Raw genomic sequence first — 14540 nt, forward strand, 5'->3', positions numbered from 1 at the left:
ACAGACCACCAAACACAACATAAAATGGTGTCAGCCACTGACAATGTTCTACAGACCACCAAACACAACATAAAATGGTGTCAGCCACTGACGATGTTCTACAGACCACCAAACACAACATAAAATGGTGTCAGCCACTCACAGTTCTCTCTGACGGTGTTCTCTTTCCGGTCAGGTTTGGGGCGGTGTGGGTGTGGGGGGCCTTTGTCCTGGTGGGCCGTGACAGCCAGGTGAGGATGACAAACATTCAGCACGCAATGCTGGACCAGAGGATTGACCGCGCAGAGAGTCAGGTGGAGGAGGCCAGTGGGAAAGACATGCTCAACCTCAAGACGGCGGTCCCTGACGGTGAGGTCAATGTGTGTGTGTTGTGTGTGCGTGTGTGTTGTGTGTGCGCGCGTGTGTGTGATGTGTGTGTTGTGCGTGGAGGAGGCCAGCACGAAAGACATGCTCAACCTCAAGACGGCGGTCCCTGACGGTGAGGTCAATGTGTGTGTGTGTGCATGTGTGTGTGTGTTGTGTGTGTGTGTGTGTGATGTGTGTGTTTCTGTGTGGAGGAGGCCGGTGGGAAAGACATGCTCAACCTCAAGTCGGCGGTTCCTGACTGTGAAGTCAATGTGTGTGTGTTGTGTGTGTGTGTGTGTTGGAGTGTGTGTGTGTGTTGTGTGTGTGTGTGTGTGTTGTTTGTGCGCGCGCGCATGTGTGTGTGTGTGTGCGTGTGTGTGTGGAGGAGCCCAGTGCGAAAGACATGCTCAACCTCAAGTCGGCGGTTCCTGACGGTGAGGTCAATGTGTGTGTTGTGTGTGTGTGTGTGTGTTGTGTGTGTGTGTGTGTGTGTGTGGTGTGTGTGTGTGTGTGTGTGTGTGTGTGTGTGTGTGTGGTGTGTGTGTATAGTGTGTGTGGTGTGTGTGTGTGTTGTGTGTGTGTGGTGTGTGTGTATAGTGTGTGTGGTGTGTGTGTGTGTGTGTGTGTGTGTTGTGTGTGCACGTGTGTGTGTGTGATGTGTGTTGTGTGTGGAGGAGCCCAGCACGAAAGACATGCTCAACCTCAAGACGGCGGTCCCTGACGGTGAGGTCAATGTGTGTGTGTGTGTGTGTTGTGTGTGTGTGTGTGTGTTGTGTGTGTGTCTGTATAGTGTGTGTGTGTGTGTGGTGTGTGTGTGTGTGTGTGTGCATGTCTGTGTATGTTTGTACGCACGCGTGTGTATGTGTGTCTGTGTGTATGTGTGTGTGTGTGTGTGCATGTGTGTGTGTACGCGCATGTGTATGTGTGTGTATGTGTATATGCGTGTATGTCCATGTGTGTGTGTGTGTGTGTGTGTGTGTGTGTGTGTGTGTGTATTTACTTGTTACTGATTATAGGTTATGTTTTTCCTTTTAACTGGGGCACTGCAGAGGAGAACTGTTCACCACATTCCTCCAGGTCTGTCAGTTGTGAGTCAAAGCCTGGGTCTGTGCAAATGGTTTTCCTGTCCATTCTGCAGTGTTGTCAGTAAACTGTTTTTTGTTGTTTTTTCCTGTCTTCCCCTCCATCTCCTTCATTGAACAGTTCCTTGGAAGATTGTTGGGGTTTTTTTGTTTTGATAATGATAACGGATACTTGTTGAGCACTTTCTTCTCGAAGAGGGAGCTCAAAGCACTTTACAATATACATTAAACACATGCACACATACAAAATTACTAACAATAGGAAGAAAAAAAATATGATTTAGCACACAAAAGCGTAAAAGATATTCAAAGGTTGTGCGTGTTACATTATTGAAATACACTCACACAGAGGCATGTGCGCACACATGCGCACGCGCACACACACACGCGCACACACACACACACACACACACACACACAGATAGAGTTGGCATGGCTGTTAACTGAATGTCATTAGAAAGGTGCAGTAGGTCTATCGATAGTCGTTTTCAAAAGATGTGTTTTCAGACCAGTTTTAAAAGTGAGGGAGAGTGGCGAAGATCGTCAGGTAAACTGTTCCAGACAGATGGAGCTGAATGGGGAAAGGAAGAATCACCAGAGGATCTGGTTTTTTACTTGGGGAGTAAGTAGCCGCCGTGAATCGGAACATGATCTGTGTTGTCTTGGGGGTGTGTAAGTTTGAACGACTTGTCTCAGACACTGTCTCTCAGACACTGTCTCTCAGATACTGTCTCTCAGACACTGTCTCTCAGATACTGTCTCTCAAATACTGTCTCTCAGACACTGTCTCTCAGATACTGTCTCTCAGATACTGTCTCTCAGACACTGTCTCTCAGACACTGTCTCTCAGATACTGTCTCTCAGACACTGTCTCTCAGATACTGTCTCTCAGATACTGTCAGATACTTTGAAGGAGAAAGGTGGTAGAGTGGTTAAGACACCTGTCTGCCAACACAGAGTCCACGAGGGTCTGGGTTCGAATCCCGCTCTCACCCTTTCCCCCAAGTTTGAATGGAGAATTGAACTGGGCATCAAGCTGTTCGGATGAGATGATAAACCTAGCTCCTGCGTGCAGCAGGCACTTGGCGCACTGAAAAAGAACAAACCCACTCACAGGTACACACAAATATATGCCTGCACTCAAGGCCTGACTAAGCGCAGTGGGTTATGCTGCTGGTCAGGCATCTGCCTAGCAGATGTGGTGTAGCATGTATGGATTTGTCTTCTTCTTCTTCTTCTTCTGCGTTCACTCGTATGCACACGAGTGGGCTTTTATGTGTATGACCGTTTTTACCCCACGATGTAGGCAGCCATACTCCGTTTTCGGGGTGTGCATGCTGGGTATGTTGTTTCCATAACCCACCGAACGCTGACATGGATTACAGGATCTTTAACGTGCGTATTTGATCTTCTGCTTGCATGTACACAAAGGGAGTTCAGGCACTAGCAGGTCTGCACATATGTTGACCTGGGAGATCGTAAAAATCTCCACCCTTTACCCACCAGGTGCCGTTACCGTGATTCGAACCCGGGACCCTCAGATTGAAAGTCCAACGCTTTAACCATTCGGCTATTGCGCACGTCTATGGATTTGTCCAAATAGGAGTGATGCCTCCTTGAGCAATTGAAACTGAGGCCCTGTGTCTCATGTGTGTTCAGTGCCCAGCAAACCAGAGAATTACCAGAAGCTGCAGGAGTATGTGGTTGAGCTGCTGCGTCACCACCATCAGCAGCCCCGTGTCATCCCTGCCTTGATCGACATGGTGAGCGAGTGTTGTTATCTGTATTATGTGGCATTTGGGGGGCGGGGGGGAGGAGGGGTGGGGTGTGGGGGGCTGGGGAATAGAACTGAACTGAATAAATTGTGTTTTCTGAGGGTAACAGAGTAAGCAAGACAATGCTTTTTTTTTTTTTTTTTTTTTTTTGCTTTATTCATCCAGCCCCTCAAAGGAGAAACAGTAAAATAAAACAAACGAGAAAATCATTACATCAGTACCGCATGCACATTATAATCACGGATACATGAATGGTAATTTGACAATTACAACACTAGATAGGCAGAGGAGGAAATTATGGGGGGATAGAGCGAGAGAGAGAGTGAGAAAGAACGAGAGAGAGAGAGAGAGAGCGGAGAGGAGAGAGAGAGAGTGAGAAAGAACAAGAGAGAGAGAGAGCGCGGAGAGGAGAGAGAGAGAGTGTGTACAAGACATGAAAATTAATATATGCCAAGGTAATGATCAAGCAATAAAAATTTGAAATGGGAGGTGGGGGCGGGTGGTGGGGGAGCGTAAGGGGAGGGGGGCACCTGCTGTTTTCTATGTCATGGATGATGACAAAAGATGATGGAGGTGATGAAGATGCTGCTTAATAAATGGGTCCATTCACATTTGGGACAACTTCACAAGACTGCATGTACTCCCGTAACACATGTATGTGTTGCTTTTTTTTGTGTGCAGAAGTATGCTATTGCACTGTTGTGTATATTTTGTTTTCGAGTTTGCAACATACATGTTATCATTGTTAGCAGTAGTAGTAGTAGTTTTTGTTGTTGTAGTTGCACTATATCCATTCTACAGCCTGCAGTCCTGATCATGAAATTTGAGCAGCACTTCCAAAGACTCATCCATGAAGTGGATGACCCTCAGCTGTGCGGTCCCAGTCTTCCCATTTGAGGCCACAGCACTTCTTCTTCTTCTTCTTCTGCGTTCGTGGGCTGCAACTCCCATGTTTACCCATTTTAACGCGAGTGGGCTTTTACATGTATGACCGTTTGTTTGTTTTTTAACCCGCCATGTAGGCAGCTATACTCCGCTTTCACGGGTGTGCATGCTGGGTATATTCTTGTTTCCACAACCCACCGAACGCTGACATGGATTACAGGATCTTTAACGTGCGTATTTGGTCTTTTGCTTGCATATACACATGAAGGGGGTTCAGGCACTAGCAGGTCTGCACATATGTTGAGCTGGGAGATCAGAGAAATCTCAACCCTTCACACACCAGGTGCCGTCACCGTGATTCGAACCCAGGACCCTCAGATTGAAAGTCCAACACTTTAACCATTCGGCTGTTGCGCCCATCATCCCGCAGCACAGTCAGCCCTGGGTGGGAGCCGGCCACAGGCTGAAAATCCCCACCTCAGTTGTGTGGCCTTTTAGGGGCAGAATGGTCCACTTTCAGACCCTCATCTGCCAACACCGTGACCGTGAGGATCTGGGATCAAATCCCTGCTCTCACCCTTTCTCCCAGGTTTTGGAAAACCAAATTGAGCATTTGGTTGTTCGGATGAGACAATAAACCTAGGCCCGTTTGCAGCACACACACTTGGTGCACTGATAAAGAACCCATGGCTACAAAAGGGTTGTCTTTGGGCAAAATTCTGTAGAAGAAATCCACTCTAACAGGTACCCAAATGTATATGCATTCACTCAAAGCCTGACTAAACTTGTTGGGTTGTGTTGGTGGTCAGGCATCCGACCAGCAGATGTGGTGCAGCACATATGGATTTGTCTGAATGCTGGACGCCTCCTTGAGAAAGTGAAACTGATACCAACATTGTTTTTCAGTGTGGTGATGGTTGTCTGTGTATGTTTGGCTTTTTTTCTTCTACAGCCAGATTTTTTGTTGTTGTTTTTTTTCCTTCATATATATTTTTTTTTCTCCAACATACATTGTTTTCCTTTGTATTTGTTTTGTTGTTACTGCCTTGGTTAACATGGCGATAGTTGTCTGCATATGTGTGGCGTTTTTTTCTCTCCTATATTCATTGTGTTTTCATTTTTGTTTGATTTTTTTTTTTTTTTTTAGACAGCTCAGAACAGAGCATCTTCTTTGCTGCTGTGTTGTTTTCATGCATATTTCCAGTACATTGGGTTTGTGCATATTTTTTTGTTTCCATAACTTCATGAACATGGACATGGATTTCAAGATCTTTAATGGAAGTATTTGATCTTCTGCATGCTGTACACTCACAAAGGGGGGTTCAGGCAGTAGCAGGTCTGCACATATGTTGACCTGGGAGATAGGGAAAATCTCCACCGTTTACCCATCAGGGATGGTGAATAAGATTCGAATATGGGACCCTGAGATGGAAAGTCCAAGTCTTGAATCACTCGCTTGTTGTGCCCTTCCTCTCAAGCTGTGACCAGTGCAACAGGTTTGTGTGTAGGTCCCAGCAAGCACCATTACCAATGCCCTTCCTCTCAAGCTTTGACCAGTGCAACAGGTTTGTGTGTAGGTTCCAGCAGGCACCATTACCAATGCCCTTCCTCTCAAGCTTTGACCAGTGCAACGGGTTTGTGTGTAGGTTCCAGCAAGCACCATTACCAAGATTCGAACGCAGGACCCTCGTATTGAAAGTGCAACGCTTTAACCACCCACCTACTGCACCCTGCTATCATACATTCATTGTGTTGTTTTGTTTTTATCCACCCCACACTGTCTTTGCCAGCTGGACGGAGCGTTGAAGCGGCTGCACACGGAGGAGAACAACCGGGTGACGGCCCAGCTGACGGTGGAGGTGTTGGGGAGCGTGGCCGCCATCCAGCTGCTCAAATGGCTGGGCTTCCACTTCCAGGCCCGCGGCAGTCGGCTGACGGCGCCCTACATCGTCTTCCCTCACTGGAACACCGACGATCTCCTCATCCCGTCCTATGACGCCTTGAGAGCTGTGGCAGGTAAGGATGTGTATGATAGTCAGTCGTATCCAACTGTGAGCATCAGAACAGCAGAGGAGGCATCTGCTGTCCTGACTATCTGGGCTGGGATTTGATTATAACGGAAACAGGCACAATAGATGAGCAGTTAAAGCGTTGGATTTTCAATCTGAGGGTTTTATGTTTAACCCTTTCGCTGCCAGGAAAATAAGATTTAAGTGAAATCTATTTGCCAGGGTTTTTTCACAAAAAACGGGTATAAATTTTCAAAAAATTCTGTGCTCTTTGTTATTGGAGAAAGACCCATAAAAGTATATATTTTCTGAAAGGGAAATGAATAAAGAATACAAAACACATGATGTTTTCCCATTTTATATATTTTTAGTGACATGCTGTTGTTTTGAAATCAGTGTTTTGTTTTTTGTCACATTTTCAACTTGTTCATTACAAACAGTCAGGCAATTTGCACTAAAATATCATATTTTCTGGACAAATGGATATCTGCACACACAAAATCATACTAGAACAACCACAATACAAAAAAACTGAAAAAGAAATAGATATATAATGCATTGACTTCTGCAAGTGATAATATGGATGTGAGGCCACGCCCCCTCAGTCTCCACCCCCCCCCCCTCCTCTTCACCCCTCTCACACGGTCACTTTATCCAGTTCTCATCAGACCGCGTTGGCTGAGTGCCAAGAAAATAGCCCACACTGTGGCCTGCTAAAAATTCGGTGACTTCTGTCGTCTGCTAGAGGTGAAGAGCCGGCATCAGTCACTGATAGTCGTATCTTGGCCACTCTCTTGATTGCTTTCTTTATTTTCTATCAAATCATCCTATAAATGTTCACCACTGTCTTCTCCTTCGAATTTATGCTTGAATTCTTTCTGAGCATCTGCTAAAGAAAGTAATCTTGGTTGATTTAGTTCGCCACAAACGCATGTCTTGAGCACGGAGTCAGTCCGACATTTTGTTGAGCGAGCGAGGAGAGGAGCCAGGCAAAGACTGCGGCCAGTAACCCAACCAAAACGTTCAAATAAAGGACTGCCTTATGACGCAGATGGTGTTTCTAGCTATGAATAGAATCTAGAAAGATTCCCCAAGCTAAAGCTACCAGCATTTTTGTCAACGAACTGAATGCAAAGTAGGGAAAAGTCAGAATATTTCGATGACGAGTTATCTCATCATTGTGGCAGCGAAGCGTACATGCTTTCCATGACAAGTTATCCCGTCATATAGGCAGCCTAGGGGTTAAATCTTGGCAACAGCACTTGGTGGGTAAAGGGTAGAGATTTTTCCAATCTCCCAGGTCAACATATGTGCAGACCTGCTTGTTCCTGAACCCCCTTCATGTGTTTACACAAACAGAAGATCAAATACACAAATTAAAGATCCTGTAGTCTATGTCAGTACCGTAAAGTTCGGTCTATAAGCTGCGACTTTTTACTCCAGCTTCAACCTCTGCGGTTTATACAATGATGCGGCTTATTTGAGGATTTTAATGATCCCGGGAGTGTCACATTCTCATCTATTCGACAGTGCAAGTGACAAACCAGCAGCAACCTCCACCTTCATGTTTATGAAGTGAAAGCGAGGCTGAAGTCAGTGACAAGTTGGCGGAGGAATCTGTGCTGGTTCTCTTCAACTCGGACACTGAAGACGAAGATTTCAGTGGTTTCAGTGAGCAGGATGGCGTTGAATAAATGGGACTATCCCTAAATTACGGATCTTATTTTCGTTGTGTTTATTTATTATTTTTTTGTGGCACTAGCAGTATTTTGGCTTGCTTTTCTTTCTGTTGTTCCCGCTTGTGTTTATTTCATAACCTACAGTATTGACAGCTTTTCTGTAGTATCAGTATGTGTTCCGGTACCGGAAATAAGTGCGGCTTATAAGCCAGTGCGGCTTATATATGTATAAAGTTCAATTTTTTCCAAAATTTAGTGGGTGCAGCTTATATACCGGTGCGCTCAATAGACTGAACTTTACGGTATTTGGTGGGTTATGGAAACAAGAACATATCCAGCATGCACACCCCCGAAAACGGAGTATGGCTGCCAAATGGCGGGTTAAAAACGGTCATACATGTAAAATCCCACTTGTGTACATATGAGTGAATGTGGGAGTTGCAGCCCACGAACCTAGAAGAAGAAGAAGATAATAGCGGAGAGTGTCTTGCCCAAGTCACATCCCCACTCTCAGAATATGTATGATAGTCATGTCCAACTATGACCATCAGAACAGCAGAGGAGGCAACTGCTGTCCTGACTATCTGGGCTAGAATTTGATCATAGTTACCCCCCACCCACACCCCCACTCTCTCAGGACAGTCGGCATTGGGACGGTTCCCAAAGGCCAACTAGCCCCCAAGGCTGCAGCACTAAGAGCCGGTGCAATCTTGCAACCTAGTTTCAGAGTTGTAGCCCTTCACATAAGATGAAGCTGTGAATGACTTTCCATTGCAGCGGACAAACCATTGATCATACAGCTCTCACTTTGCTGTTTGCCCAACTGAAAGTTTTTGACAGTCTGTAATAAAGTTTAGTCTTCAGTTTAACATCGTTCCACTACACGTGATATTAGGGGTAGGGGTGGTTTTCTGTGTGTGTGTGTGTGTGTGGAGGTGGGGGGTTGTGTGTGTTTGGAATGTGTTTGTGCGGGTGGAGGATCGGGAGACTGTGTTTGTGTATGTAGGGGGGTAGGTGTGTGTGAGGAGGGGGCTAGGTGTGTGTGTGTGTCTGTGTCTGTGTGTGTGTGTGTGTGTGAGGAGGGGGCTAGGTGTGTGTGTGTGTCTGTGTATGTGTGTGTGAGGAGGGGGCTAGGTGTGTGTGTGTGTGTCTGTGTATGTGTGTGTGTGTGTGTGAGGAGGGGGCTAGGTGTGTGTGTGTGTGTGTGTGTATGTGTGTGTGAGGAGGGGGCTATGTGTGTGTGTGTGTGTGTGTCTGTGTGTGTGAGGAGGGGGCTAGGTGTGTGTGTGTGTCTGTGTGTCTGTGTGTGTGTGTGGAGGGGGCTAGGTGTGTGTGTGTGTGTGTGTGTGTGTGTGAGGAGGGGGCTATGTGTGTGTGTGTGTGTGTTTGTGAGGAGGGGTCTAGGTGTGTGTTTGTGTCTCTGTGTGTGTGTGTGTGAGGAGGGGGCTAAGTGTGTGTGTGTGTGTGTGTGTGAGGAGGGGGCTAGGTGTGTGTGTGTGTGTCTGTGTATGTGTGTGTGTGTATGTGTGAGGAGGTGGAGGTGTCAGGAGTTGTGTGTATATATGGAGGGAGCAGGGGGAGAGTTTGGGAGGTGGGGGGGTCAGTGTGTGTATGTGCATGTGTTGATTTAGAGGAATGTGTGTGTTCAGAGTGTATTTGTGTGTGTGTGTGTCTGTGTGTGTGTGTGTGTAATGTCACTGTGTACATGTGTTGTTGTTTTTTTATGGTACATGAGAGTGTGCATAAGTGCAAACATGAATGCAGCACCATGCTTCAGAAATCTCACCTTCCCTGCCTGAAATTATTTGTCATTATTTTTCTCATCCTTTCTTCTGTGGCTTGTGTTGCCAGGGATGTGTCACTGGCACTTTGATGTTGTTTTTCAGACCTTATGTTGCCAGGGATGTATTGCTGGAACTTTGATGTTTTTCATACATTATGCTGCCAGGGATGTATCGCAGGAACTTTGATGTTTTTCATACATTATGCTGCCAGGGATGTGTCACTGGAAATTTGATGTTGTTTTTCAGACCTTACGTTGCCAGGGATGTATCGCAGGCACTTTGATGTTGTTTTTCAGACCTGGCGTCAGACACTGTGTGCCTGCAGGCTGTGGTGAACTGCCTTCCCATGTCACAGGACAATGTTTCACTCATGATCGACCTGGTCAGTTCATTGTTGGTGTCGCTTGGTTGAATTTGGGTTGTGAGCTGGAAGTCCGGCCAAGTTGAATCAAATCATATTTATTTTCTGTCAAGAGAAATGAACCTGTGGTCATGTAGATCAATACACAAACAGCATATATTAAAAAAATTTAAAAAAAGGAAAAAAAAAATACTTTAAGAAACTCATGCATGTTAAAGTATTGAAAGGGATCACATTAGAATTACATGGACACATCTAAGAACATTTCACACATTTAGATAAGAACATTGTTCTTCCATTTCTAGTTAAAAACGATTAGCAGTATTAAAACAGAACTGATTTTTTAAAGATATCAATGTGGATTAAGTATTGAAAGGGATCACTTGAAATCACATTCACACGTCTAAGAAGGTTTTACATATCTAAGAACAATTAGCAGTATTTAAAAATGTTGTTTGGGTTTGTTTTGTTTTTTTAATGTGGCGTAGTGCGGAAGGCACTTGCATACTTTTCAAGTGGTGTCCCCATGGTCATGAAACTGGAGGACAGAAGAAAAGAAGAAATGTATGTTGAACAGTCTGCATGCTTTAACATCCTGACACTGACACTGACACTGACATTGACACTATGATGCCTGATCAGCTTAGCATCACGGGGAAACCTGGTATGATATAAAGTACACTACAACACAACACAGTACATTACAATGCAGCACAATTACCAGTGCAGTACAATGCAATGCAGCGCATTACGGTGCAATAAACACAACATAACACAGTACAATGCAGCACACTACAGCACCACAATACCAGTGCAAATCAGTGTAATGCAATGCAATGCAATGCACTGCAGTGCAGTAAATGCAACACAACACAGTACAATGCAATACGGTTCAGCACAATACCAGTGCAATACAGTGCAATGCAATGCATTACAATGCAGTAAACACAACACAGCACGGTACAGTATAATACAATGCAACAGAACACAAGACAATGCAACACAGTGCAATGCAATGCAACACAATGCAACACAATGCAACACAACACAACACAACACAACACAACACAACACAACACAACACAGCACAGCACAGCACAACTTAACACAACACAATACTATACAGCCACAATGCAATGCAATACAACACAGCACAACTTAACACAACACAATACTATACAACCACAACACAATGCAACACAGCACAACACAGCACAACTTAACACAACACAATACTATACAACCACAACACAATGCAACACAGCACAACACAGCACAACTTAACACAACACAATACTATACAGCCACAACACAATGCAATGCAATACAACACAGCACAACTTAACACAACACAACACTATACAGCCACAATGCAATGCGATACAACACAGCACAACACAATACTATACAGCCACAACACAACGCAATTTAATACAACACAACACAATACACCACAACTTAACACAATACTAAACAACTACAACGCAATGCAATGCAATACCACACAATTCAGGACAACTTAACACAACACAATACTATACAGCCACAATGCATTGCAACACAACACATTACAGCACAACTTAACACAGCAGAATACTACACTGTATAACTATGACACAACAGAACACAATGCAATACAGTGCAATGCAGTGCAATACAAGACAGTATAGCACAACTTAACACAATACTATACCATACAGCTAAGATAACACAACACAATGTAATACAGTTCAGTGCAATGCAATGCAATACAGTCAATACAACACAGTACCATACAACTACAACACAATACAATGCAGCAGAACTTAGAACAGCACAATACTATACCATACAACTTCAATACAACACAACACAATACAGCACAACTTAACACAACACAATATTATGCAACTACAATACAGTATAACACAATACAACACAATGCAATGCAGCACAGCTTTGCACAACACAGTACTGTACAACTCCAACACAATACAACAGTGCACAACTTAACACAGCACAATGCAATACAACTGCAACACAATACAACTCAGCACAACTTAACACAGCACAATGCAATACAAGCACAGCACAATACAACACAATGCAAAACAGCACAATACAATATGGCACAACTTAACACAACACAATATTATACAACTACAATACAATACAACACAATTCAACACAATACAGCGTGATTTAACACGACACAATACTATACAACTGCAACACAATACAATGCAACACAAAACAACTTACCACCACATAGTTCTGTACAACACAGTTACAACACAACACAACACAACACAATCGCTGTGCAGCTGAGCATCACGAAGCACGCAGCAGAAGTTCAACTGAAGGTCACAGACGTGTCGGTGAAGCCGCTGTGGCAGACGTCGCAGAGCAGACAACTCCTGCAGGCGGTGGGTCTGCACCAGATTGGTCTCCTCTTGTCCTTCAGCAGCATGCCGGCAAACAAGTTGGTGTTCTGTTTTAGTTTTGTTGTTGATCTCTCTCTCCCTCTCCCTCTCTCTCTCTCTCTCTCTCTCTCTCTCTCTCTCTCTCTCTCTCTCTCTTCTCGTCTTGTTTCTCCTCCTTGCTCTTCTTCATTATCATCATTGTCGTCTTCCTCTTCTTCTTTATCATCTTCTTCATTATCATCGTCGTCTTCCTCTTCTTCTTTATCATCTTCTTCATTGTCATTGTCATCTTCCTCTTCTTCTTTATCATCTTCTTCTTTATCATCTTCTTCATTATCATCGTCGTCTTCTTCTTCTTCTTTATCATCTCCTTCATTATCATCTTCTTCATTATCATTGTCATCTTCCTCTTCTTCTTTATCATCTTCTTCAATATCGTCGTCGTCTTCCTCTTCTTCTTTATCATCTTCTTCATTATCATCGTCGTCTTCCTCTTCTTCTTTATCATCTCCTTCATTATCATCTTCTTCATTATCATCGTCATCTTCCTCTTCTTCTTTATCATCTTCTTCAATATCGTCATCGTCTTCCTCTTCTTCTTTATCATCTTCTTCATTATCATCTTTTTTCATTATCATTGTCGTCTTCCTCTTCTTCTTTATCATCTTCTTTATTATCATCGTCGTCTTCCTCTTCTTCTTTATCATCTTCTTCATTATCATTGTCGTCTTCCTCTTCTTCTTGATCATATTCTTCATTATTGTTGTCGTCTTCCTCTTCTTCTTGATCATCTTCTTCATTATCATCATTGTCGTCTTCCTCTTCTTCTTTATCATCTTCTTCATTACCATTGTCATCTTCTTCTTCTTTGTTATGCTTGTCTTCTTCTTCTTCTTCTCAGACATGTTTTAGACAGTTATACTGACTCTTTAGTTACCTAAGACATGCTTTACAAAGTTCTACTGACTGTCTAGTTACCTGAGACCTGCTTTACACAGTTCTACTTCTATTACCTATATATATATATATATGATAGTCAGTCATGTCCGACTATGACCATCAGAACAGCAGAGGAGGCAACTGCTGTTCTGACTATTTGGGCTAGAATTTGATTATAGTGGAGAGTTTCAGTTTCAGTTTCAGTAGCTCAAGGAGGCGTCACTGCGTTCGGACAAATCCATATACGCTACACCACATCTGCCAAGCAGATGCCTGACCAGCAGCATAACCCAACGCGCTTAGGCCTTGAGGAAAAAAAAAAAGGTGAATAAATAATAGATAAGCTTACACAAATAAATAAATAAATAATAACTATAATGTAAAAAAATAAATAAATAAATAAGATAACAATGATGATAAATAAGCAAATAGATGTAAAACATGAAGACACACATTCACATATTCACCCACACACGCATAACAGATATGCACCGAACACGCAACATATAGTGGAGAGTGTCTTGCCCAAGTTACATCCCCACTCTCTCGGCCAAGAGGGTTTTAGGACAGTCGGCGTTGGGATGGTTCCCCAAAAGGCCAACTGGCCCACAAGGCTGCAGCACTAAGAGCCAGTGCAATTTTGCCTCCTAGTTTGAGAGTCATAGTCCTTCACAAAAGACTAAGCTGTAAATGGTTTCCCATTGACTGGAGAAACCATTGATAATACAGCTGTCACTTTGCTGTTGGCCCAAATGTAAACTTATGTCAATCTGTGATATAAGCCGAGTGTTGGGCTATAGGACGTGTTTTACACAGTTCACCTTACTGTTTAGTTAGCAGGGATATGTTTTACACAATTGCTCTACTGACTCTAGGACATTATTTACACATAAGTTGTACTGACCGTATAGTGACCCAAGACATGTTTTACACATGTATTCTACTGACATGTTTTACACAGTCCTACTGATTCTGTGGTTATACAGGATATGTTTCATACAGTTCTTTTGACTCTATAGTTACCCAGGATATGTTTTACGTAGTTCAACTGACTGTATAGTTACCCAGGACATGTCTCACACATTACCACTGATAATGCTGTCACATTGGACATGTTTTACACAGTTCTACTGACTGTTTACTTACCTAGGACATGTTTTACACTGTTCCACTGACTGTTTAGTTACCTAGGACATGTTTTACACAGTTCCACTGACTGTTTAGTTACCTAGGACATGTTTTACACAGTTCTACTGACCATAATTACCTGGGACATGAT

General features: G+C 43.6%; 1 protein-coding gene across 4 annotated transcripts in view; it reads left to right on the top strand.

Moving 5' to 3' along the window:
- The window catches only part of LOC143289867 (uncharacterized), a 72561-nt gene that overhangs the window by 33420 nt on the left and 24601 nt on the right, over positions 1–14540 (top strand). For all 4 annotated transcript variants that reach the window (XM_076599065.1, XM_076599064.1, XM_076599066.1 and 1 more), the window contains exons 18-22: positions 176–348; positions 3087–3190; positions 5878–6103; positions 9856–9941; positions 12224–12381. In XM_076599065.1, the coding sequence (XP_076455180.1) occupies positions 176–348; positions 3087–3190; positions 5878–6103; positions 9856–9941; positions 12224–12381 (747 nt within the window). The remainder of the gene's footprint in view (positions 1–175; positions 349–3086; positions 3191–5877; positions 6104–9855; positions 9942–12223; positions 12382–14540) is intronic.

This window comes from Babylonia areolata, chromosome 14, assembly GCF_041734735.1.
Source record: "Babylonia areolata isolate BAREFJ2019XMU chromosome 14, ASM4173473v1, whole genome shotgun sequence".
Classification (NCBI taxonomy): domain Eukaryota; kingdom Metazoa; phylum Mollusca; class Gastropoda; order Neogastropoda; family Buccinidae; genus Babylonia; species Babylonia areolata.